Source organism: Aquarana catesbeiana, linkage group LG11 (assembly GCF_042186555.1).
Source record: "Aquarana catesbeiana isolate 2022-GZ linkage group LG11, ASM4218655v1, whole genome shotgun sequence".
NCBI lineage: Eukaryota > Metazoa > Chordata > Amphibia > Anura > Ranidae > Aquarana > Aquarana catesbeiana.
Genome location: NC_133334.1, coordinates 108,541,927 through 108,568,649, shown reverse-complemented (window position 1 = coordinate 108,568,649; position 26,723 = coordinate 108,541,927). Strand labels below are relative to the sequence as shown.

The 26,723-nt window shown below is 43.5% G+C and overlaps 1 protein-coding gene across 1 annotated transcript in view; it reads left to right on the top strand.

Annotated features, from left to right (window-relative positions):
• Positions 1-12,103: 12,103 nt before the first annotated feature.
• SPDYC (speedy/RINGO cell cycle regulator family member C) overlaps positions 12,104-26,723 on the top strand; it is a 38,271-nt gene continuing 23,651 nt past the window's right edge. Inside the window, exon 1 of the mRNA XM_073606064.1 lies at positions 12,104-12,308. Coding sequence (XP_073462165.1) covers positions 12,104-12,308 — 205 coding nt within the window. The remainder of the gene's footprint in view (positions 12,309-26,723) is intronic.

Genomic DNA, 26,723 nt, shown 5'->3' with positions numbered 1-26,723 from the left:
AGGGCAGTATTCTAATGGTGGGCATACCCACCAATTAATACATTTTTTCGTTCAGCCCACAGGCTGCATGAAAAAAAAAAGAACATTACAATATATGCCCAACAAGGATCAGCAATGTACTGGTATGTTGCTGGACTTTGAGAGGTTATACCAGAATGATGGCTGCAGGTTTAGGTATCATCTTTGTATCGTTCTTTTCAGCCAGCGATCGGCTTTTACAAGCAGTGGGAGGGAACGTTCCCCCCCACCGTCTTCCATGCATTTCTTGGGCTCTCCTGTCCCACCGGGGAACCTGAGAATGCAGCCAGTGGTTCTGCCAGCTGACCATAAAGCTGATCGAGGACTAGAACGACTCCAATCATTTCTGTGGCCTAAGAAACCAGAAGCTACAAGCATTTCATGACTTTGGTTTCGCCTGATATAAACAGCGCCATTGGGAAATTTGGAAAGCATCTTATCTCACCGATCTTGGTGTGGTCAGATGCTTTGAGGGCAGAGGAGAGATCTAGTGTCTAATAGACCCCAATTTTTTTCAAAAAAGAGTACCTGTCACTACCTATTGCTATCATAGGGGATATTTACATTCCCTTTGATAACAATAAAAATAATAACAAAAAAAAAAATGAAAGGAACAGTGTAAAAATAAAATAAAAAAAGCAAAATAAATAATAAAAAAAAAGAGCACTCACGCGCAAAGGTGAACGTAAGCGTCGGTCTCGTGACGTATGTAAACAGCAATTGCACCATGCATCTGAGGTATCACCGCGAACGTCAGATCGGGGGCAGTAATTCTAGCAGTAGACCTCCTCTGTAAATCTAAAGTGGTAACCTGTAAGGGCTTTTAAAGCCTGTTAAAAATGTATGCAGTTTGTCACCGCTGCACGGCTGTGCGCAATTTTAAAGCATGTCTTGTTTGGTATCTATATACTTGGCATAAGATCATTTTTTATATTCTACCAAACATTTGGGCAATATAGTGTGTTTTAGTGCATTAAGATTAAAAAAAGTGTTTTTTTTCCAAAAAAACACGTTTGAAAAATTGCTGCGCAAATACTGTGTGAAAAAAAAAAATTGCAGCACTGACCATTTCATACCGCGTACACACGGTCGGAATTTCGGCCCCCAAAAGACCAATGAGAGTTTTTTGTCGGAAAATGCGACCGTGTGTATGCTCCATCGGTCTTTTGCTGGCGGAATTCCAGCCAGCAAAAGATTGAGAGCATGCTCTCAATTTTTCGGTCGGGAAAAGTTCCTATCCGAAAATGCGATAGTCTGTGGCAATTCCGACATTGAACGTCATTTTCTAGGCTCGTTGTGGTGTTGTACGTCACCGTGTTCTTGTCGGTCGTAATTTCAGCGAACTTTTGCGTGACCGTGTGTATGCAAGGCAAACTTAAGCGGAATCCCGCCGGAAAAGCCGTCATATCTTTTTCTGACGAGAAAACCAATCGTATGTACACGTAATTAATCTGTAGGGCCTTTGCTTAAAAAAAAAAAACAACAACATTTTTTCATGTAAACAAAAAGTGTCAGAAAGGGTTTTGTCTACAAGTGGTTAGAAAGGTGGGTGATGTGTGGCATATGCTTCTAATGTTGTGCATAAAATGCCAGGACAGTTCAACCCCCCCCCCCCCCCAAATGACCCCCTTTTTGGAAAGTAGACACCCCAAGCTATTTGCTGATAGGCATGTTGAGTCCATGGAATATTTTACACCCAAAAATAAATTCTGCTGCTTCTCCTGAGTACGGGGATACCACATGTGTGAGACTTTTTGGGAGCCTAGCCGTGTACAGGACCCCGAAAATTAATCACCGCCTTCAGATTTCAGGATTTCTAAGGGTGGTGATTTCACTTCCTCACTACCTATCAGGCCTCATGCCCATGGACATTTTAAAAAACAAGCTGCAAAGCTAGTACCGACCCCAGGAAAAAAGCGGCGTTAAAAAGCAATTTTTTTTCGCGTTTTGCATTGGCGTCAATACCCGTTTAGCTACGCTAGCTTTCAGCCGCGTTTCTCTGTCTCTATTCAAAATCAATGGAGCCCATTGATTTGAATAGAAGTCTCACCAGAAGTCGGATCAAGATGAGAATCTTGAAGGGGAACCCCGACAAAATTTTGTGTGAGGTTCCCCACAAGATCTATACCAGACCCTTATCCGAGCATGCAGCACGGCAGGTCAGGAAAGGGGGGGACAAGTGAGCGTCCCCTCCCTCCTGGACCATACCAGGCCACATGCCCTCAACATGGGGGGTGGGTGCTTTGGGGCAGAGGGGGCTCCTGCGCCCCCCCACCCCAAAGCACCTTGTCCCCATGTTGATGAGGACAAGGGTCTCTTCCCGACAACCCTTGCCCGGTGGTTGTCGTTGTCTGTGGACGGGGACTTATAGTGATCTGGAAGCCCCCTTTAACAGGGGGCCCCCCAGATCACGACCCCCCACCCTAGGTGAATGAGTATGGGGTACATCGTACCCCTACCCGTTCACCTAAATAAAAAAGTGTAAAAAATAAACACACTACACAGTTTTTTAAAGCGGAGGTCCGGCTGTTTAAAAAAAAAAAGTCAGAAACTACAAACACTGTAGCTGCTGACTTTTAATAAGGGCACTTATCTGTCCAGCGAGCCTGTGATGTCGGCCCCCCCAGGCCGATCTGTCCATCGGATCGGGTGGCGGCGCCACCATCCTAACTAAGGGAAACAGGCAGTGGAGCCTTGTGGCTTCACTGCCCGTTTCCTACTGCGCATGTGCGAGTCGCATGGCGCTTTGTGAATGGCCCTGTGGTTTTCTGGGACACCCACATGTCCCAGAAAACAACGGGGCAGCTCACCGAAAAGGAGGAATTGAAGGAAGTGAAGAAGCAGAGCCGTGGAATAGGAAGAGGCAGATTAGGAAGACTGCCTAGCAACAGGCATTTCTGGTAAGTAAAAAACTTTTTTTTTTCAAATTTTTTTCATATTTTTTGTGGAATGTTAATGTAATTTTTAATTTTAGGATGGACCTCCGATTTAAAGTATTTTATTAAAGCAGCTCCGGCTCTTATCCTCTCTCTCCACTATCTTCTGCTCTTTTGCTGGGTCTTCTCCCTCTGTTCTTCTTCCAGTGTTGACTCGACGCGATCTCCCGATGTAATTCTGGTTCCTCCGTGTGCAATGACTTATATTGGCATGGGGTGGGGCCACCCGATGACGTAAGTTAGAGGACACGCCCCTTGTGATGTCATCAACCCATAATGCCCCCAATCACTGCCTTCAGGCTTTCTAAGGGCGTAAAATGGTGATTTCACTTCCTCACTACCTATCACAGTTACGGAGGCCTTGAAATGTCAATAGCACAACCCCCCCCCCCCCCAATGACTCCATTTTGGGAAGTAGAAACCCCAAGGTAATTCTAAGGGGCATGGTGAGTATTTTGCAGCTCTCTATTGTTTTTGAAAATGAAGAAAGAAAAGGAAAATGTATTTTTTTTCAATTTTCAGATCTGCAAAATACTCAGCATGCCTCTCAGCAAATAGCTTGGGGTGTCTACTTTCCAAAATTGGGTCATTTGGGGGTCATTTGGGGGGGGGGGGTGAATACATTTTGGCCTAAATGTATGACTAAAGTTGAGTTTATTCAATTTTTTTTTTATGACGTAAAGTAGAAAATATCATTTTTTTCAAAATTTTCAGTCTCTTTTCGTTTGTATTGCAAAAAATAAAAATCCTAGTGGTGATCAAATTTCACCAAAAGAAAGCTCCATTTGTGGAAAAAGAAGGACGCAAATCTCAGTTGGGTACGAGATTTGCATGACCGCGCAATTACCAGTTAAAGCAACGCAGTGCCAAATTGTAAAAAGTGCTCTGGTCATTAAGAGGGCAAATCCTTCCGGTCCTTAAGTGGTTAAATGTGTGCTGTGAAGCAGCACTTCCAGAATTCTGCCCCAGTGTGTGCGAAGTTGTGTTGTATACCAAGAGAGGCCTGTGGCACATCTATGCATGTGCCAGGCCCCCAGACATCTGTGTACTTCAAAAATTATAGCAAAGTAAGATATGCAAAAAATCACTTATGTCTGTGCATGTGTTACCGGGCTCTGCCAGGACCCAAGGACCACCTGTGCGGAGGATCACAACTATCTGGAAGGTAGCTCCACTTTAAGAGTACTTAGTGTCAGGGAGGAATTTGCTGACTGAGACTGCTAATGTCTGGACATTAGGAGTGAGATTTGCGGAAGTCATTCCCATACCTCCTAACTTTTTGAGATGGGAATGAGGGACACATATTAGCAAAAGTATGTAGGCATAGGACACACCCCCTGTCACGCCCCCTTAAAGGAGAATTATACAAAAAATGATGAGTTAAACCCACAAGTCCTTTTTTTTTTTACCTCTACTATTCCTTTATATTGGCCTCTGAAATTTACAAATGCAGCAATTTAGAAATTGGATGAAAGGTTTAGCACTGAGAAACACTTTTTGATAGATAAAGCCTCATACACACGATTGGATTCTCTGCAGACAAAACCTCTGACTTTTGTACGAAGGCGTGTGCCTGGATTTTGTCTTGCATACAACGTCAAGGAATTGTCGGCCAACAAACACGAATGTAGTGACGTACTACGTGTTTTTAGCTCTTTAGCGCACCCTTTGGGCTCCTTCTGCTAATTTCATGTTAGTAGAAGTTTGGCGAGTGTTGATTCGCGCTTTTCCTTTCACGCTTTTCATTTCGTACTTTTCAGTTCGTTTCTGAACGGCCGTTCGTCCACCAGACATGTTGCGGAACCAGAGGAGATAACGTGTTATTTATTATTGGCCTTGGAGTTATTGCTTTGACCCAAGTCCAGTCCAGGAACAGGAAGAGGATTTCCTGGACCAAAAATTGGTTGCTTTATTAATCGTGACCAATAATGTCATATGCCTTTGCTAGGGAGCTCCAGGAGAATAATCCGGATGATTTTCGGACTTATCTCTGGATGACGGACCCCTGCTTTTACCAACTCTTGGCATTGTTGACCCCCTATATTAATAAGCAGGACATATGCATGAGGCTTTTATTTTATTTTTTGGTTGAATAATAATGATTTGATTTGTTATATTTTCTATATTTTTGGATGCATAGAATGCACTTTTTGGTTAAAGTGATACTAAAGGATCGTTTTTTATTTTTTTAAAATAACAAACATGTCATACTTCCACTGTGCAACTTTTTTTGCACAGAGTGGCCCCGAACATCCATTTCTGGGGTCCCTTGGCAGCTCTTGCCCTTGGAGAAGCGATCTCCTGAGGGGTTTACCTTGCGGGCGCGCTCCAGAGTCCAGCATTTGGCGTCCTTAGAGGCTGAATGCAAGACTCGGCCCCGCCCCCGGCGACACTGGATTTGATTGACAGCAGCGAAAGCCAATGGCTGCACTGCTATCAATCTATCCAATCAAGAGCCGGGAACCCGTGGAGAGAGGGACGGCGGGGATGCGCCCACGGAAATTCGGGGCTCAGGTAAGTAAAACAGGGGGGCTAGGGGGCCGGTGACTGCAAGGTGTTTTTTCACCTTAATGCATAGGATGCATTCGAGTGAAAAAACACGAGCCTTTACAACCCCTTAAGTTCTATTGGCAGATAGCATGTCTAATTTTGTTTGTTTTCTTTTTTTAATGCACAATAAAAAAAATTGTGGAGAATAATACTTGGCTATGTGTTTTACTTCAAATGACAGTTTGGGAGTAGGCAGTTACATTTAAAAAAATACAATGTAAAATTAACAAGGGACACCAACATAGTTGTATCTTTGATCTTAAAAACTACGGGATAATGGTGTTGTGGTAACTTGCACAAAAAAAAAAAAAAAACCATCATAATATTATTCTTGATATCACTAGAAAATAAAAGCCTTTTAAAATACATTTGCCATAACTCCATCAGTATCACCAGATTCATTATTATCCCATGAACCCCTTGCCGACCGGCTCACGCCGATATACGTCAGCAGAAGGGCACGTACAGCCATATTAATGTACCTGTACGTTGCCCTTAAAGACGCGGCATTGTGGGCGTGCGCCCGCCGCAAGCTCTGTAGTGTGATCGCGGGTCCCATGGACTCGATGTCTGTGGGGATACCCGCAATCATATCACAGAGAGGAAGAATGGGGAAATGCTGATGTAAACAAGCATTTCTCCATTCTTCCTAGTGACAGGACACTAGGACACTGCTTGGGACCGGTTATCAGTGTCGTGTCACACGTAGCCCATCCCCCCCACAGTTAGAATCACTCCCTAGGACACACTTAACCCCTGCAGCGCCCCCTACTGGTTAACCTCTTCACTGCCAGTCACATTTACACATTAATCAGTGCATTTTTAATCGCACTGATCGCTGTATAAATGTGAATGGTCCCAAAATAGCGCCAAAAGTGTCCGATCAATCTGCCATAATGTCGCAGTCACGATAAAAATCAGGGATCGCCGCCATTACTAGTAAAAAAAAAAAAAATATTAATAAATATGCCATAAAACTATCCCCTATTTTGTAGGTGCTATAACTTTTGCACAAAACAATCAATAAATGCTTATTGCGGTTTTTTTTTTTTCACCAAAAATATGTAGAAGAATATGTATCGGCCTAAACTGAGGAAAAAAAATGTTTTTTTATATATATATTTTGGGGATATTTATTATAGCAAAAAGTAAAAAATATTGCGTTTTTTTCAAAATGATTGCTCTTTTTTTGTTTATAGCGCAAAAAATAAAAACCGCAGAGGTGATCAAATACCAACAAAAGAAAGCTCTATTTGTGGGGAAACAAGGATGTCAATTTTGTTTGGGAGCCACGTCGCACAATTGTCAGTTAAAGCAACGCAGTGCCGAATCACAAAAAACGCTCTGGTCTTTGGCCAGCCAAATGGTCCGGGGCTGAAGTGGTTAAAGGAGAAGAAGAGAATGTGCGCTGCTTTTCGAGATTAATCTGCCACGTCATGAATGTTAATTTTCCATTATGAACGCTAGTTTACAAGACCGACCGCTTCTGGCTCGTCTTTGCTTCTGAGCATGTGTGTTTGTACTTTGGACTTTTGTATACACGCTTGGAAAGTTCGACAACAGACATTTGTCCACGGAAAATTTTAAAGCCCGCCATCCAACATTTGTCCGCAGGAAATCCAACAATTGTCTGATGGAGCGTACAAACGGTCGGATTTTCTGCCAACAGCCTGTCATCACACAATTCCTGTCGGAAAATCTGATCGTGTGTACGAGGCTTTAGTATTGCATTTTCAATACAACTATATAAATCAGACCAAAATGAGGGACAAGTGAGGAGGAAAGAGGGACAGAGGGACTTTGCTCCAAATCAGGGACAGAATCTACACACTCCTGTGCTGATCACCGTTCTCCTTGCTGGAGGATCTGACATGAGAAAGGAAAGCCCTGACTCCACCAAGATGGCCGCCTCCACATAGACAGGCGTGGTCAGTCAGCAATCAGAAAATGATCTCTTATTATACACATCTTGCAGAGTTCATTGCTCTATCAGTGCAGCCTGTACAGAATTCCCCATTACTGAACACTTATCTCACATGTACTGTTTGTCTTCAACACCATAACGTGCCCTCTATGTACACTCTGGAAGACACTACCAGGGAGATCTAACCAATCACTGATGTGTGCTAAACATAGCCCGCCCCCTCGTTCCAGCTGCCTGCTAAGTGATTGGCTGGCGGTATGGCGCTCTATTTAAGGCTCAGCATGGCGGGTGGGCGGGATTCCTTGTGTTTACGTCCGTCCCCCGGCTAGTCAGTCCTCTGCTCAGGTCAGTGTGGAGTGTATAGGTGGATCCTATATAGTGCACGCCTGACGCTGGCTCCGCCTACCGCCGGGCTTTGTGGCGGGAGCGGGTGTACGGCGTCCTCTCTATAAGAGGTATGGCGGGGATTAGATGTGACGGATGGCGCCTGTACTTGGGGATAATTGAATGGGTGTTGCTTGGGCTCACTATGTGTACCGTTGTGATCGTCCTTTTGATTTGAAGCATGTGTTCTGGTATGAGAGGGGTAATGAGGGTTCTGTATTGGTGGAATATCCCTGAACTAAGTCTGACTGAATCTTATAGAGGAGATTCAAATAAGAGGCTGTACAGAGGCCTACCTGTCCTGTGGATGATTGGCTGCCACCAGTTTTCTATCTCCTAATCGTTTGCTGCATTGTGGCCTCCTATGGGGGATTGTGGCCTCCTATGGGGGAATGTGGCCTCCTATGGGGGAATGTGGCCTCCTATGGTCACCCTTTTGTGGTGGGGATGGTGGAAGGTTGTCCCCCCCCAAATCTGCCCTGTTTGCTGCCAGTGGAGACCAGCCTTCAGGACCACTTCATATGGGGGGGCAGTAAAAGCAGGTGGTACCTGTTGCTCAATTGGTAACACAAATTGCTAATCGGCCAATTACATGGTAGCATCTCAATGCATTTAGGCATCTAGACATGGTGAAGATGACTTGCTGAAGTTCAACCTGAGCATCAGAATGAGGAAGAAAAGGGATTTAAGTAAGTTTGAATGTGGCTGGGGTTTACAGAGAATGGTGTGAAAAAGAAAATATCCAGTGAGCGGCGGCTGTGTGGAGGAACAGACCTTGTTGGGGGTCAGGAGAATGGGCAGATAATAAAAAAGCAACAGTAACTCAACCACTCGTTACAACCTGTTTGCTGCCAGTGGAGACCAGCCCTTAGGACCTTCCTATGGGGGGGGGGGGGGGCAGTAAAAGCAGGTGGTTGGTCTGTGTTGCCCTCACCCCTCTCCTTATGACTTGGGCCTGGTGCAACAAGTGTTCTAACTTTGAGAGCACACATTAAGCGACAGGTAAAAATCAATGGCTCCCTATGAGAGCCGTCTTAACTGGTCGGACTTGCGTCTGTCTATCCGATCTTGGAAAATCTTCTTGCACTACTTCGGTCCATTTTTCAGCCCAAACTAAATTACTGTATCCTAAATAGAAAACTATCTTTAGATAGATTTTTTTTTTTTTTTTTTTTTTTTTTTTTTTTTTTTTTTTTACTCCAAAAGCTTTTTATTAAAAAAAATCTGTTTTAAATCCTTTTTTCCTATTAATTTTTGAAATCTGTCACATTCTAGTTTGACAATTCTTCCCCCCCCCCCCCCCACAGTTAGAATCACTCCCTAGGACACACTTAACCCCTTGATCGCGCCCCCCCCCCCCCCCCCTAGTGTTTAACACCTTCCCTGCCAGTGTCATTTGCACAGTAATCAGCACTGATCTCTGTATAAATGACATTGGTCCCAAAATAGTGTCAAGTGTTCGATGTTTCCGCCATAATGGCAGTCACAATAAAAATTGCAGATCACCGCCTTTACTAATATAAAAAAGAAATTATAATAAAAATGCCACATCTATTTTTTTTTTTTTTTTTTTGGGGGGATATTATAGTTAAAAATATTGCTTTTTTTTTTTTCAAAATTGTCGCTTTTTTGTTTGTAGCACAAAAAATAAAAACCGCTGAGGTGATCAAATGGATATCATAGAATGCATTAGGATTAAAAAAAACTGCCTTTATATCTACTTTAAGTTTGGATAGAGTAAGGGAGGGGGTTATAACTCCTGTGTTTTATTCTTGCCATCTTTGTCCCATTGAGATTTCCCTAGCCAAACAGGAAGTGAGGAAATCCCTGCAAATTAAGGAATTTCCTTGGGGACCCCCAGGTCACCAGAACTAGTGTCCCAATTGGAAGAGTCCCCTCTATTACTTTTCTGGGGACAACCCAAAATTTGGATTTTAAATTTCACTTTTAATGATAATGGTAAGCAGGACAAATAGAGGGTGAATCTCACTAATATTAGTGCAGGCGGCAATAAAATAAATAAAAACTGACAGGTGTTATAATCCATCTCCACTCAAAAAACTAAATTTTGCCTTTAGTTAGAATTTAATTGCCTTAGGGAACACTATTTTGTGGTTTACCAGGTTCTGTGAGAAGCACTGGCAGGCAGTACACTTGGCTATATTGGTCTAGGGCCCTTTAACAAGGTAAGGTTGAGTCCACATTTTCCTAAACGCTTATTAACACTAATGTCTTTTGTCATGTAGTGCAGCACAATGCAGGATAATAGAAATTACCTTCTCTGTAGTGCCTGCACATTAAAGTACAACCAAAGAATTTTTTTTTTTTTGTTTTACTTTTAATGCTCCCCCCGGTTTAAAGTGCTAAATGGATCTTTTTTTTTTTTTTTAGTTGTTTCTAAATGCCTTTAACATCTTCGGGCAGCACTGCCTGTCCCTGCCGCCTAGGTGGTTGCGTCATAAGGCGATTCCAATTGACTCCTGGGATACAGGCGTCTATTCCAGCAGTCTTTGGGAAGCCTAATGAAATATTGCAGTATTTGAATACATGACAGCCTGCAATCAACTGTGCCGTGCGGTGTCATTACTGCGCAGACACAAGATCGGGAGGTTTATGCTGGGTAGCCAGTTGCACCAAACCCTTGAAAAAGACAGAAGAAGGCTTCAGATGCCCACATAGGTGGCCACCTGCCTGCTTCTGAGATTAGGTACATTTTTAAAGATTTAAAAATAATCAGCATGAATACTGTTCTAACAGTATTCTAATTTAAATGTACAAGTAATATTACCGTGCCAGCTTTAAAAAAAAAAGTTTATGGGGACTAGAGCTCTGCTTTAAGGAGCTTCAACCTTTGTCCTGTTTACCATTATCATTGAAAGTAAAAGAATCACACATTTTGGGTTGTCCCCAGAAAAGTAATAGAAGGGAAATCTCTCTAGTGCTAGTGACCTGGGGGTCCCTAAGGGATTTACCCTCATTTCCTGTTTGACTGTGGGACAGGAAGTTTAAGTCTCTGCAATGTAACGCGGCTTGTGAAAAATGGTTATAACCCTCCCTTGTTCTATCCAGAATGAAGAAAAGTTTTGCCCATAGTTCTACTTAATGCAGCACAGCTGTGACATGCTTTTGAAATAAGGTGTAGGCGTTTTGATGCAGTTGTAGCACGTTTTCTACCCCATAGGCTTCAATAGAAATACACCATAAATGTGTTTAACCACTTTAAGACCAGCCACCGCAGTTGTACTCCTGGGTGAATCGCCGTCGTATGTCGGATCGCGCAGTGGCGGGCTTGCGCCCGATGCGCGCTGCGGAAGCGTGCCCGCGGGTCAGACTGACTATTTCCGCTGGCGGCCTGCGATTGCCTAGTACAGAGGCAGTCTGCCTTTGTAAACAAGGTGGATCCTCATTCTGACATAACATGACGGATCTACTGTTCCTGGTCATTGAAAATGATGATTTGTCATGTCCCAGGCAGCCGCCCCCCCTACAGTTAGAACACACCTAGGGAACAGTTAACCCCTTGATTGCCCCTAGTGTTAAACTCTTCCCTACCAGTGTCATTTTTACATTGATCAGTGCCTTTTTATAGCACTGATCAATGTAATATCACTGGTCCCCAAAAAGTGTCATTTGGGGTCAGATTTGTCAGCAGCAATGTCTCGCTAAAAATCGCAAATCGCCATTTCTAGTAAAAACAAAGTCCCTAAATTTATCCCATAGTTTGTAGATGTGATAACCTACGCAAACCAATCCAACATTGCTATATATTTTTTTTTTTTTTAAGGGGGCAAATCCTTAGGGTCTTTAACTAGTTAAAGTCGCACTACTAAAGTGCACTGAAAATGCATCATGCAGCAGCACTTGTGTGAATCAAGGCTTAAGCGTATCTAAGCCCAAGACCAAAAATGTAACCTATTGCAGTTTACCAGTCCTCAATATGTGGCTGTATCTTGTTATACCTGTTCATCCTGCCAGTAACAGCCTTTCTGTCCTAGTGACTGTATACCTACTCACTGTACTGTTATGAAGGAGCAGTTTTGTCACCCTAGGAAAAGGTTACAAAACGCCTCCTCAACTGATTGTAGGACAGAGATGGCTTGGAACAATAACTGATGAGAATGCAGCAGATTAAGTTATCAATTTTCTGGCAAGATCACCAGGTAAAACAAAACACTTCATGTAATGTTTAACAGACCAATAAGTGTTTATTTTTACACACTTTAAACTGCTAATAACATCACCTTCATTTGCAGATCAACCCTCAAGTCTGTGTCTCCTCCTATCTCTCACCATGAGACATGTACGCACTTCTCCTCGGGCCACAGTTACTGCTGGCAGCGGGGTGAAGAACATAGTCAAGGGACATCAGCACTCAAGGGTTGTTGGAGCGCACAAGCAGCGAATCCCTGAGAGAGAGGATTCGGCAGCCAGGACAAAGGTGGCAAGGACAATCAGCCTCCTGCCTCATGAACGCCAGGCCTTCTATCAGCTCTTGGGTAAGAAACTGTTTCACCAGTCTTCCAGGACAGTGACCTAAGAGGATTTGGTTTCTCCCTCTACAGGAAAGAATTGGTTACAAATCCTTCCCACCCCCTTGTCCCTCAGTTGAATTGTTTCCTATCATCCAGGACCAGCATAATGCCCTTCTGATTTATTGGCTGTTAGGGGATTGCTGCACCACTCCACCATGGGGAACTCTGTTTAAGGAAATGTGATGGCTATGACTGTGCCTTTCCATTTGTGCTCAATTTTGTAGTTGGGCAGGTGTTGGGATGCAATTTGTAGTTTGTCATAAGCGTATTTTCTTCTGTTCAGTCTTGCAACAGTTGTAATACCTACCTCCCAAGCTTCTGCAAACCTACCTGCACTGTCCAGGAAGCAGAGCAGTTTTGCTCAACATGGTGAGCGGGACAAATTGCTTTGAGGCAGAATGGCTTGTGTGCTGCCATTGCAGAAGCCAGAGGCTGCAATTGGTATGCCTCGCCAGTGAGGGGGTATCCCCTTTCCACAGTGGCAATGTGGTGGGGTCTGGGCACCTTTCCTTTCGGAAGGTTGGTATAAAGGGGTTGAACGCTGTTTAATGTTCCTACACTCCTGTATCGAATGCACCCTGTCAGAACCAGCCTCTCATCTCCCTTGCTACTGTGGTGTTTTTTTTATTTTTATTTTTTTCCCCCCTCACCTTCCAGGACAGCTACTTGAGAGATGATCGGCTCTGCCCTCTTCAGGAAACACAAATCAGAATTTAAAAGGCCCCCCCCTTTCCTCTGACCCTCAGTTGTTTTGTGTTTCCAGTCCCTCCAGGAGCACCGACACGTTTTTTGTTTTCTTATGGTCTGGTAACTGTGGTTGGTGGACCCCCCTTCTCTGGTTTCATCCAGGACTAGTTGTGGCCAAGTCCTGGATGATGGTCTGTACCAGAAGGGTTTCCTATTTCTAAGGGTTACTTGCCTATGTAAATGGTGGCAACTCCCTTCCTTTCCCCAGCGCTGCTGTGTGGAACCGTCTCCTCCTAAATGCTTCATTCTGGTGTACCAAGATGGTGTCAGGGGGACTTCCGGTGATGCAGCAAGATGGCGCTGGAACCGGAAGTCACATGATGCACTTCTGGACGCCGAGTTTTTATAAGGAGCATGGTGTGGAGACAATGAGGACATGCTGCAGGGGAATGGCCTGCTAAAAACGCCATTCTACGTGCAGTTTTTGCGGTACAGCAGCAGTCTTTTCTGCGACTGTTCTCCGCTTGCTTCATGGAGCTTGAGGACAGGTCTGAGGATGGAACATCCGCTCGTATTGAACCAGCGGCAGCATCTGGGTCCCATACTGCCCCCAAGGTAAGCCCTTGTCTGTGGATAGCTACAGCAAGGGACTTTTGTATGGATCCTTTTTATTCATTGTCCTTGTTTCTGCTCTCTTCTAGGCCAAACCGGTGAAGAAGAAATGTGAGAACTGTAGAGCCAGGCTCTCTGATGGTTATAAAAAGCTATTTTGTGAGGATTGTAGAGCTAGTTCAGAGTCTTCCTCTAAGGAGTTAATGACTTCTATGAAGGAGGTAGTGGACTCTTTTCGGTCAATGTATGACAGGGTTACTAGTATAGGCCCTCCCTCTTCTAGACCCATAGCTCAAGATCCTTCAACCTCTGCCAAGTCCCTTCCCTTAGTATCTGAGACTATTAGTTCACGCAATACCTCTGATCTGGAGGAAGGTGAGAATTCAGTCTCCATCTGATGAAAAGTCTGCATCAGAGGAAGATACAGGTAGCTCATCTAAGTATCTTTTTCCAGTTGAGGATATTGATGAACTATTAAAAGCAATTTATACCTCAGAGCAGATTGAGATGCCACAGCAAGCTCAATCTGTACAGGATAAAATGTATAGGGGCCTTCGGGGACGGAAATCTAGAACCTTTCTGGTACATCAATCTCTTAGAGACATGATTCTATCTGAATGGAAAGAACCTGAAAAAAAGGTTGTTCCAATCCAGAGGACACACAAGATTTCCTTTTCAGCCTGATTTTGAGGAGGTTTTATTTAAGTGTCCTAGATTAGATGCCCCTATGTCGTAGGTGTCCAATAGATCAGATCTTTCTTTTGAGGATTCTGGGATCCTTACGGATCAAATGGATAAAAAGGCCGACTCATTGCTGCATAGGGCCTGGGATGCTTCAGCTTTTTCTTTAGGCCCAGCGGTAACATCCACCTGTGTGGCTAGAAATTTATACGTATGGGTTCAGCGTCTAGATGATCTTCTGGCATCTGACACCCCCAAGGAAGAGATTAGAGAATCCCTCCCACTCATTGCCAAGTCAGTCGCCTTCTTAGCTGATGCAGCAGCAGATTCAGTGAAATCCACAGCCAGGGCTTCTGCTCTCATTCAGCTAAGCAAGCTATCTGGCTTAAATCTTGGGAAGGTGACCTTACTTCCAAAAATAAGCTCTGTGGCATTCTTTTCGAAGGCAAACTGTTGTTTGGTTCTTCCTTAGAAGTCTTATCTCGTTCCTCTGAGAAAGGTAAACGATTCCCTTCTTCCCAAAGGCATAAGCCCCAGAATAAGAGGCCTTTTCGTGGCTTCCAAAACAAGCAACAGACTAAAAAGAAATGGTCCTTTAACAAAGACAAACACAAAGGGGAACTCCCTTTGCTCCTTCAGCCCCTTACAAGAATACCCAGTGACGCCAGGTTAGGGGTAGGGGGAAGATTGTGCCATTTCATCAAGGAATGGGCAGAGCTTTCCACCATTCCTTTATCCTTCAAACTCTGGAAAAGGGTTACAGATTGGAATTCAAAAATCTCCCCCCCAGAGGTTTTTTCTTACCCACCTGCTGAGAGACGGCAAGCCATGTTAAATTTGATCTCTGTGTGGGAAACAGGGAGTTATTTCTTCTGTCCCAGAAAATCAGAAGTTCCGGGGATTTTATTCTCGCGTCTTTCTGGTCAAGAAAGCTTCCGGCGGCTTTGGTATGGTCATAAATTTAAGCGTCCTGAACCAATACATAGTTTACAGACGTTTCCGTATGGAGAACATTTATTCAGTAAGGAATCTGTTACCAGAGGTCTTCATTGTGACCCTGGACCTTCAGGACGCTTATCTTCATGTACCAATCTGCCAGAGCTACCAAAGGTTCCTCAGGTTTGCAGTGCTCGTGGGAAACGAGCCGTCTCACTGGCAGTTCAATGCCCTTCCTTTTGGTCTCTCGGCAGCACCGAGGATTTTCATAAAAATCATGGCCGAAGTCATGGCGCCTTTTCGGATTCAAGGTGTATCAATCGTCCCATATCTAGACGACTTTTTTTTTTTTTTTTTTTTTTTCTTTTTTTCTCAGGGCAAGGAGTCCCTTATTCAAGACCTACAGTTGGTTTTGCGGACCTTTCAAAAATTAGGGTGGAAGGTCAACCAGCAGAAGTCTTGCCTAGTACCCTCACAGAGCATACTTTTCCTGGGTTATCGAATAGACTCTGTTGCCCTAAAGATTTTTTCTTCCCGAAGAGAAAATTATGAAGATTCTTCTCTCTGTGCAGACCTTCAAACTGCTCCCTCAGACCTCCCTTCGGCAAATCATGCATTTGCTGGGCCTAATGACTGCAGCCATTCCAGGGGTGCCTTGGGCTCAATTGCACTCCAGACCCCTTCAGGCTTTTCTTTTGCTCCATGGGGATTGCAGGAAAAATTCTCTGGATCAGCTGGTAAAACTACCAGAAGGGAATTTTCTAGATCTCGCCTGGTGGGAGCAGCGAGAACATCTGCAGAGGGGGAAGGATTGGACACAACATTGCCCGGTCAAGATTACCACAGACGCCAGTCTGTGGGGTTGGGGTGCTCACTCACAGGGCTGGCAGGCTCAAGAAACCTGGTTGCCAGAGGAAGCAGGTCGCTCCTCGAATTTCAGAGAGCTTCTAGCTGTGAGGAAAGCACTTGTCTCTGGGAGAGAGGGTCTATTCAAAGGACCTTTTTAATATTTAAAATGCCACAACAGTGGCGTACTTGAACAAGCAAGGGGGCTCTCGCTCGGAATCGCTTCTGTCATTAACGCAACAGATTCTGTCCTGGGCAGAGATCTATGTCACTTCAGTAAGGGCAGTCCACATCAAGGGGTCAGAAAATGTGCTGGCGGACTTTCTGAGCAGGGTGAGCATCAGTTCCAGAGGTTGGGAACTACATCAAGGCACGTTCCAGGTGCTGGTGCTAAGAAGGGGTCTCCCTGCAGTGGATCTTTTTGCCTCCAGTCTCGACAAGAAACTACCGGCGTTATTCTCTCTGGAGAGAGAAACGGAGTCCTTGGACGGATGCACTGTCCTTCCCTTGGGAATTCAGCCTGGCCTATGCCTTCCCTTTTTCCCCTTTTGCCCCTAGTGGTTCAGAAAATTATTCAGGACAGAGCAGAAGTTGTTCTGATTGCCCCCTGGTGGCCCAGCAGGAGTTGGTTTTCCTCTCTGAAGGCCCTATCTCTGTATCCTCCCTGGCCCCTTCCAGTTCGAAAGGATCTTCTCCATCAGGGACCAGTATTGCATCCAAACCCTCAGACCTTCCATTTGACGGCCTGGAGACTGAGCGGCGCATCCTATAGTTGGGTGTTCAGAGAGGGTTATTCATACTGTCCTGAACAGCCGTAAGTTGGTCACAAGAAGAATCTATGGGGAAGTTTGGAAAACTTTTACTTCCTGACAAAAGAAATCTGGTTTAGATTCTCTTTCCACTCCCTGCATTTTAGATTTTCTGCAGGGAGAGTGGAAGAGGGGCTCTCTGTCAACACTCTTAGGGTTCAGGTTGCTGCCCTATCTTTGTTTTCAGAGAGAAGACTAGCGGAAGATCCCTTAGTCAGGAGGTTCCTTTTAGCCAGATCTAGACATACTCCCAGGATCCTCAAACATGTTCCTCCCTGGAATCTGTCGTTGGTATTAAATGCACTGGGCTCCTTTTGAGCCTTTGCATGAGGCTTCCCTGAAAATTATTTCTTTGAAGTTGTCCTTCCTTTTGGCTATGACGTCAGGGCGAAGGATTTCTGATCTAGAGTCTCTTTCCTGTAAAGATCCCTTCCTGAGGATTTTAGAGGACAGGGTGGTGATTAAACCCGATCCACTCTATTTACCCAAAGTTTCTTCCAACTTTCATAGGTCCCGGAGGTAGTCCTCCCTAGTTTCTGCACCTCTCCCAAGAATACGGAAGAGGAAAGGTTTGTTGGTCTTTTAGATGTAAAGAGATGTCTTCTGCTTTATCTAGAAAAGACCAGTGGGTTTAGGAGTTCCTCCCAACTGTTAGTTTTGTTCAGTGGCCCCAAGAAGGGGTCCAAAGCATCTAAAAGTTCTGTTGCTAGGTGGATTAGGGGAGCTATCTGTGAGGCATATAAAGTATCAGGTCGCACCCCTCCTTCTAGAATTAGGGCCCATTCAACTAGACCCATGGCCACATCATGGGCAGAGAGCGGGAGCTTCATGGGAAGATATCTCTAAAGCTGCCGTCTGGTCCTCCTCTCATGCATTTGTCAAGCATTAGAGTTCAGATGCTTTCCAGCCAGGACCTTTCCTTTGGTAGGAAAGTGCTTCAGGCTGTTGTCCCTCCCTAAGGTATTAAATCTTACTTATTCTCTTAAGTAGCTGTCCTGGAAGGTGAGGGGGGAAAACCCCCGTTACACTTACCGGTAACGGTATTTCCAGGAACCTTCCAGGACAGCGTCTATATTCCCATCCTATTCTATTTTTTTCACTGGTCAACCATGTTTTCCTGGCGGTGGTGTGTTTTATGTTTTCTATTTTTTTTCCTCTGCCGAGTGCACCTTCGGTGGAGGTTACTTGATCTTCTAAACAACTGAGGGTCAGAGGAAAGGGAGGGGCCTTTTAAATTCTATCTGATTTGTGTTTCCTGAAGAGGGCAGAGCCGATCATCTCTCGTAGCTGTCCTGGAAGGTTCCTGGAAATACCGTTACCGGTAAGTCTAACGGGGGTTTTTTCGTTTTTCTTTTCTTTTTTTCTGCTTTTTGATTCAGTGGTAATTTTTGTCATGCCTTACCTGCACCCAGTCTGTTTTTGCATTCTGGATTGTAGGTTATGCTGCCTTAAAAGTGTGGATACCTTTTTTGTGAGATGTGATCCATGTTGTAGGGCATGTGCAAATATCAGGTCAGGGTGTTATTGTGCTTATTAAGGTTATTCTCACTTTTGAGAGGGAATGCCCCTCTTTTTTTCTTTTATATTAGTAGGGTCTCCTGCCTGGTTTCAGGGTCAGTCACTGCAGAGAATAGCAGATCTAACACTTTCATGTTGCTCTAGCATACCTTTCGGGTGTGTGGTAGCTTTTATTCCAGGGTAGAATTTTTTTGGGGTCAAACCTTCAGTTCCCTGAGTACTCTGCAGCTGCTTTGTTCAATCTGGTAAATGTCTGCATTCTTTAGGCCTCTTGATGTACAACCTCGGATTGCGAGTAACACGGTTTACTAACTTTTTGCAATACAAGCTCTTTTTTTAAATTTTTTTTTTTTTTTTTTTTTTTTTTTTTAAACCCTGACTGTTTGCGAGTGTTTTCTCACAAGACTAGCAGGATTCAAGCCTCTGGGGTGTGCAGTACCTATTTGGCCAGAGGTGCGGGGCTGCTCAGAGGACTTGGCAACACTCCGTTCCCAAGTGTCTCCGGCCCCCACCTCTGGCCACATGTGATACTGCATAATCTAGCAGTGACATTGACAAATTATGAGTTTCTATTGATTTCTATGGGGAAACTTGCTTTGATATACGAGTGCTTTGGATTACAAGTGGAAGTTGTACAAGTTCTTCTGGAACAGATTATGCTTTTAATCCAAGGTACTACTATACCTATCATTCCAGCGTATCTAGGCTACTGGTGTTTTGCTATGAGACACCACTGTTTTTGCCCTTCCCTTTTTGGTCTGTCCACAGAATCTTGAGTGCTAGCCCATGTGCCTACTCTGTTAAGTAGTCCAGTCACGGTTCAGTGTTTTCAGATTCTTTGTGGATTTTGTTAGTTCCTGACCTTTAAAACTCATTGCTGGAGCCAACTCAATTTGGAACAAGAGGGGTTTTTAGTTTTATAGATGCTTCCAAGTAGAGGTTTGTTTTTTTTTCAAATCCTAAGCTTTGACTTTTCTCATTGACATTGGAATCAGTGCACTAATTGCTAGCCTTGAAGCTTTAAAGCAGTAACTGGACAGTTAAAGTGGAGTTCTACCCAAAAATGGAACTTCCACTTTTTGGATTCCTCCCCCCCCCCCCCCTCCGGTGTCACATTTGGCACCTTTCAGGGGGGAGGAGGGAGCAGATACCTGTCTAATACAGGTATTTGCTCCCACTTCCTGGCATAGATCACCGCAGTGATGGCAGTGACCTATGTAGGGCTGAAACAACTAATCGATTAATCGACAACAAATCGATTATGAAATTATTAAAAAAATAATACGAGCCCTTTATAGTACAAAAAGAGCAAATAATCGCGACTGTAAATATTACTTTCACCGTTCTACAGTAAAAAAAAATGAACCCCTTATAGTAGCAATTATTTGCTTTTTTTTTGTACTATAGGGCTCATTTTAGTTTCTTTTAACCCCATTATGTTACTAAACGTCTTAGACCTGGTTCACATCTATGTTTTTTGGTGCTTTTTGCAGAAACACACTACAGTTCATTTATATGGTTTCCTATGGGACACGTTCACATCTGCTTTTTTTCAGCCACTGGGTATTTGGAAAGGGTCAAGGACTCTTTTTTTTTTTTTTTTTAACGCAAAACGGTGCTTTTAGATTCAATATACTTCGATGGAGAAGCTGCAGAAAATCATGTAATGTGTTTTTGCAGAAATTTGTATTTTTTAATCTGCCGAACAGCAAAAAAACAGTATTTCTCGTCTAATAGTGTATACAGTATATCTCCTCTAATAGTGTATATACAGTATATCTCTTTTGTCTGTTATTCTCAGAGTGGATTCAATATTTTGCTCCCTAACCATATAGTTGGTTGTTTATATTTACCACTGCATAGAGATATTTAAGAATAAATTGCCTTTTTTTTAAAAACTTTACATATTAAGTAAATTATACACCACACTTTTTTTTTTTCGGTTATTAATCGATTAATCAAAACAATAATCGGCCAACTAATCGATTATGAAAATAATCGTTAGTTGCAGCCCTAGACCTATGCCACTTCCGCCGCCTAACCCGTCCTCCCCCCGCTGTATTCTGTGAGACACGGAATACAGCAGGGACCTGAGAGGACGTGCAGCGCGACTCGCGCATGCGCAGTAGGGAACCAGGATCAATTCCTATTTTCCTTACTGAGGATGGCGGCAGCAGCCGAGAGCCGAAGGACGGATTGGCTTCAGCTGCCGACACCAGGGGCTCCCTGGACAGGTAAGTGTCCATATAAAGTCAGCAGCTGCAGTATTTGTAGCTGCTGGCTTTTAAATTTTTTTTTTTTTTTTTTTTTTTTTTTTTTTCAGCAAACCTCCGCTTATGCCAATCTTCTTAAAATGGCTTTAGTTTAAACAATGTAGTTTTATAGCCAAATATAGTAGGGAAGGGTTAAAACCTGTCGCTTGCTGTCTTTCCTGTAGTTGAGATTTCCATTCACTTGCTCTAAAGTTGCAAGGGGAAATGCTTTTGAGGAAAAATAATCCTCTCAAACAGTTGTCACTAGAACAGGTAGATTTGCATTCAATTTCTGTTCTGGTGACATCTGAAAAATGTTTTTCTGTTACTCAGTGTTGGTGACAGTGGTTACAATACTTGGTGGGGGGTCCAATAATTTCTATTAAATTGAATTGTCTTCACATTTTATCTACTTGTGCTGCCAGTGTATTTCATGCATGGGTTTTTTTCCCCCACAAGTTGCTATCTGTAGGACTGATGGCAGTTGGCTCTAATGGTTACAATTAGGTTTTTCTCCAAATAAGCTACGCAGGTAGTACTAACCTTTGAGCTTTTACAGACCTGCAGGATGCACATTTTATACTCCTCTGAACGTTGCATTTTAAATTTCTGTGTAGGGCTGCATCTAAGGATTAGTTGGTCGCTTGTTTCGTTTAATCTGTTAATAACCTTAAAATAGTGTGGTGTATAATTTAGTTAATATGTAAAGTTTTAAAAAAAGCAATTCTTGAATATCTCTATGTAGTGGTAAATATAAATAACCAACTACAGTATTGAGTATATGATTCGGGAGCAAAATATCTAATCCACTCTGAGACTAACAGACAGAAGAGATATACTGTATATACTTTTAGAGGAGATATATACTGTATAAGCTATTGAAGGGTGAATCTGGTAAATATCAGACTCAGATCAAATTTTTTTTTATTTAAAAAAAACAATGTCTTCCTTCAAAGAAATGTAATTTTAAGCACTTGCTGCCCGCCATATAGCAAAATGATGGCGGCAAAGTGGTTTCAATATCCTGACCGGACATCATATGATGTCTTCAGGATATTAAGTCGCTGTGCGCCCCTGGGGGCACGCATCGCGGCGATCGTTGTTGCGGTGTCAGTCTGACACACCGCAACTCTGTTCTAGGTAGAGTCTGACGGAGACTCTTTAGCACGTGATTAGCCTTGTCCAATAATGGCTGATCACGATGTAAACAGGAAGAGCTGGTGATCGGCTTTTCCTCACTGTTAGACGCGAGTAGAGGAGAGCTGATCAGCTGCTCCTCTGGGGGGGTGTCTGTGCTGATCGATTATCAGAGCAGCCCTGCCGAGTATGCCCACCATGGATGCCAATTGGTGCCCACAATGGGCATCACTGATTGGCAGGCATTATTGTTTGGCACTGATTGGCATCCATCGTTACAATACATCGGTGCCCATCAGTGCAGGAGAAAACTTGCTTATTTACAAAGTTTTTTGTTACAAACTTTTTTTTTTTTCAAAATTTTCGGTTTTGTTTAGCAGGATAATAAAAAACCCAGAGGTGATCAAATACCACCAAAAAAAAGCTCTATTTGTGGGAACAAAATGATAACAGTTTAGTTTGGGTTCAGTGTAGCATGACCGCACAATTGTCAAAGTGCGACAGCTCTGAAAGCTGAAAATTGGTCTGGGCAGGGAGGTGTATAAGTGCCCTGTATTTAAGTGGTTAAGAACGTTCATTCAATTTTCAAATTTTTATTGGGGTCAAATCGACGTTCATTTTCAACCACAGTGACAGGAAAATTTGGAAATAGAAAACTTCTTGGTCAAAGTGCTTTTTGCTGTGTTTTGATTTTTGCACACGTGATTTTGCTGTGATTTGCGTTTTTGCTATTTTTTTTTTCTTTTTTTTTTTTTTTTTTTTAGCCATTTTGTTGGGCAAATTAAAAAACAGATTGCTACAAAAACACATTACATGGTTTTCTGCAGCTTCTCTATTGAAGTATATTGAACCAAAAAAGCAGTTTTGCGTCAAAGTCCCTGACCCTTTCCAAATACGCAGTGGCTGAAAAAAGCAAAGATATGAACGTGTCCCATAGGAAACCATGTAGGAACCCCCCCCCCCCCATTAAGTTACTGGCCGATTAATCTATTATGAAAATAGTAATTAATTTTGTCGGTTAATCTATTCGTTTCAGCCCTATTTCTGTGTTACATTTCCAACTTTCTCACTGCAACATTGAAATAAAACTTCACCCTTTGTTCTGGCTGTCTCGATTTTATGTTTTTTAGAATGTTTAATACTTTATAAGTATTTTCACACAAGACTTTCTACAACTTCAGCAACTATTCACAAATTTTCCAATTGACTCCGTTAGAAAAAAAATCTGAATCTTATGTGAGAAAACCTTTTTAGAAATGGATTCCTTGGAGTCAGACCTCCAGAAACGGTAACATGTACATGTTTCCAGGCACTATTGTCTGTTTGTAAAGGTTGGCCTGGACTCTTCAGGTGTAAGTTTTTTTTTTTTTTTTTTTTGTGTGCTTTTTCTTCAGATACATCTGAAGGCAAAAACTTAACTGTAGATTTTACCAGTTTTGGATTACCATGATTTCAGCATATAATCCCATACTCCTACCCTTGGGGTTCAAAGCTAGGTTCAGCGTCCATTCACACTGAGGCACGGGCAGGAGTCCAGGATTCCTGCCTGTAGTAGGTTAAACTGTTTAGGGTCTGAATTTCTTTACGAGAAACTAGAGCTATAAATGATTGTAAAAAAAAAAAAATTGATCTCAATTCACCCCCCCCCCTCACAATCTCTATGCAGAATTTCCCGATTCATTTGTGTAACAAGTGTAGTTCTCTGCTCGCTCAGCTGTCAAAAGAAAAAGGCTTTCCGTTACCTGCAACTTTCTCGTGCTTTTTACCACACAATTCCCACGGTCCTCTTGCGTGGTTGTCCAGTCTGGGTTGGAAAAGACACTCCGCACTAGATGCACCGAAAAACCAACCTCTCAGCTTTATGAACATTTGATAATTCTCTCCCACCCATGGACAAACTTTGGTCCCGCTGGCAAAGGGACATTCCAACACTGGACAACGACGACTGGGATGTGTGGGATTTCCCCTTTAGCTCCCTGGCTTCACTAAGGGACAAACTAGTGCAATTTAAAATAGTGCATAGAGCATACTTTACACCGTATAGACTTCATAAAATGAAACCTGAACACTCTGCAGAATGCTGGAGGTGTCACCTCACCGGGAGACTTTACACATATATTTTGGACCTGCCCTAAGATTCGGCGGTATTGGACTCGGGTGCTAGACATTAATCTGGTTGCCTCAGTTACGATGCCAGCGAAGATGGAGGTGTGCCTTCTGGGCCTGGTGGGGACAATGGTGCCAACAGTGGCGAACCTTGATTGGGCTGTTGCTCTTCTATGCCCGGAAAAACATTGCTATGCACTGGAAAAAACCTACGGTACCTTGGCCCAATGGAAGCGTCTCATAAATGAGAGCCTCCCATTATACAAAGACCCATATATAAATAGAGGATGTCCCCAGAAATATAAGATTTGGCGTACATGGCTTGCTGAACCCACTACGGTCTGAAGGCCGAGGGAAGAGAATAAGGTATACAAATAAACACATATCAGTTTGTGCCCAAGGAGGAGAGTGGAGGATACTATGCATGAATAAGATATAACAGACTTCAAAAAAAAGGGAAAGACACCAGTAATCCTAGTTGCCTAGTAGCACTCCGAGTAAACATACATGAAGCCATGAATGATTTGAAACTTATTAAGCATACAGACAACCTATAAGCACTAATGTTTATGTATGATTTTGTTATCTTTATTTTTCTTTGTCGAAAAATATAATAAAAAGATTTTCCAAAAAAAAAAAGGCAGCCTGCCAAGTTTTTCACAACGTTGTCTGAGCTGCTAGATGACTATAAACATTGTAACTTTTCGTTCTTGGATCAAAGGAATGAACCTCGGTGTGTAAATGAGGGAAGTTTAACCACTAAAGACTAAACTGTTTTTTTTTCTGACACTTGTTTCTTACAAAGTTAAAATCAGTATTTCTTCGTAAATCATGGGCCACGGAGCCTAAGTAATAACTTAATGGGTTATGGGCCACCTTCAGGTGTTGACACTGGTATACCAATACAGGAGGTTCACTCCCCTATATAACCCCTCCTCCTTCCAGGAGTACCTCAGTTTTTTCACTAGTGTCTAAGGTGTTGGTCACAAGTGAAGATATGCTCTGAGGAGCTCCAGGAGGAATCCATGCTGGATTTAAAAAAACCTCCACAACTGGATCCATCTACGTCACTGAGGCCACAGGATGATACCCGGGCCTCACATAGAAGAATGAAGTTTTGTCTGTAATGCCTCTGAGGGCTGGACCCTATGAACCAGGTCTTTTTGGTCTTGCTACATTACCTAAAGTTGTCCTGAGGGGTGCTATACAGGTCCAAAGGAGTGGAACCCCTATTAAGGGACCGGGCTTTGAAGGTTTACTAACGCTGCCCGCCGTGATGGGTGAAGTTTGGATCTGTCTGTTTTCAGCAGTATCCTGCAGCGAAGAAAAGGTAAGCGAAAAGTTTAGGAACTGCAAAGTCCACCTATACCTTTTCTTCCATATGTAACATTGTAATGCGTTAAAGTCGCCTCTAGAGGGAGTAAGGATACACATACACTTTTCAGCAGCTGTGTCCAGCTATGACAGCGTGGTGTGTCCCAGTAGCAGGAGGGGGTTCATTATTTCTCTCCCCCAATTGGGTAAACTAAGGGCCCGGGGGTATATGTACAGTGCAAGGTACATTACATCCTATCTATAGTCAGTTTGAGCAGTGTTACATGACTCAGTGTGACAGCACTAAAGGCTGATTCACACTTGTAAGTAAGCCTCAACTGCTACCCCCCACCCCCCTCCTCCTCGAGGGGTGCGTGCGGCTTTCTTATATAAACATTTTATGTTTTCTTGCCTTTTTAGCTTTGTTCTAATGCAAGGAAGCCAGCTTCTCTCATGTAATGAGGAGAAATCCCAGAAACACCGTATGGTGGCTGCAGCCCCCCTTCCTTTCGGGTCTGTGTCTGTGACCCAAATGCCATCCACGCGCAGGCTGAAGTTTTATTTTTGAAGAGGGGGGCGGGTTAATGGAAGGAGCATGGCAAAGGAAGTCAGCGCCGTGTGTGGGACTCAGCGTCCACATGGAAGCACAGGCAATCAGGCTTACACCTGAGAAGTCTTTAAAGGCTGACTCTCTTGTGACTAAATGTCTCTACCAGAGCAGCTGAATGAAGAGTCTGCCGCACGGGAGCGCTGGAGCACATGATGGGTGTACACAGGCATTTCCAGTACAGGAAAATACATTGTTTAGCATCAGATTAAGCTTTATGCTGCCATTGTTTCTATACTATTGCTCAGCAAATAGTACATTTTTATTAGAGTGCCTCTGCTTTTGTGCTTAGCACTAAGGCTGCCAAGGTTACCACAAAGGCACCAAAAGTTCCACCCCCAGGTGCTGGGAACTCCAGTCATGCCTCCACACTGTCATCCTCTCCGGAGATACCAGATATGGCAAGCCAGGGTGAGTCTTTGGAACTGATTGGTGCAACTGCTTCTCACACTTCAGCCCCTGTATATGTGACAGAAGATGCATTTTCCTCTGCCCTGCAGGGCCTCGAAGGAAGATTGGCGGCTTTAATCGCATCCTCTATCCAAGTGGATAGGAAGCATGCTAGATCCCCCTCCCCCACTTCAGACCCTTTACCAAGGGAACAATGGGGACAGGATGAGGTATTACCCTCTAGCGATCGAGAGGAAAAACAAGCTGCTTATTCCTGTGTGGAAGAAACAGTTGATGATTCAGCTTTGCAATCTGAGGTACAAATCCTTACGGAAATGGTTCGTTCCACTTTCATGATACCACTAACAGTCAGCTGAAAGTCCGGTTTCTTCCTTGGGTTCTTTAACCACTTAAGGACCGCCTAACGCCGATTTACGTCGGCAAGGCGGCACGGGCAGGCAAAATCACGTACATGTACGTGATT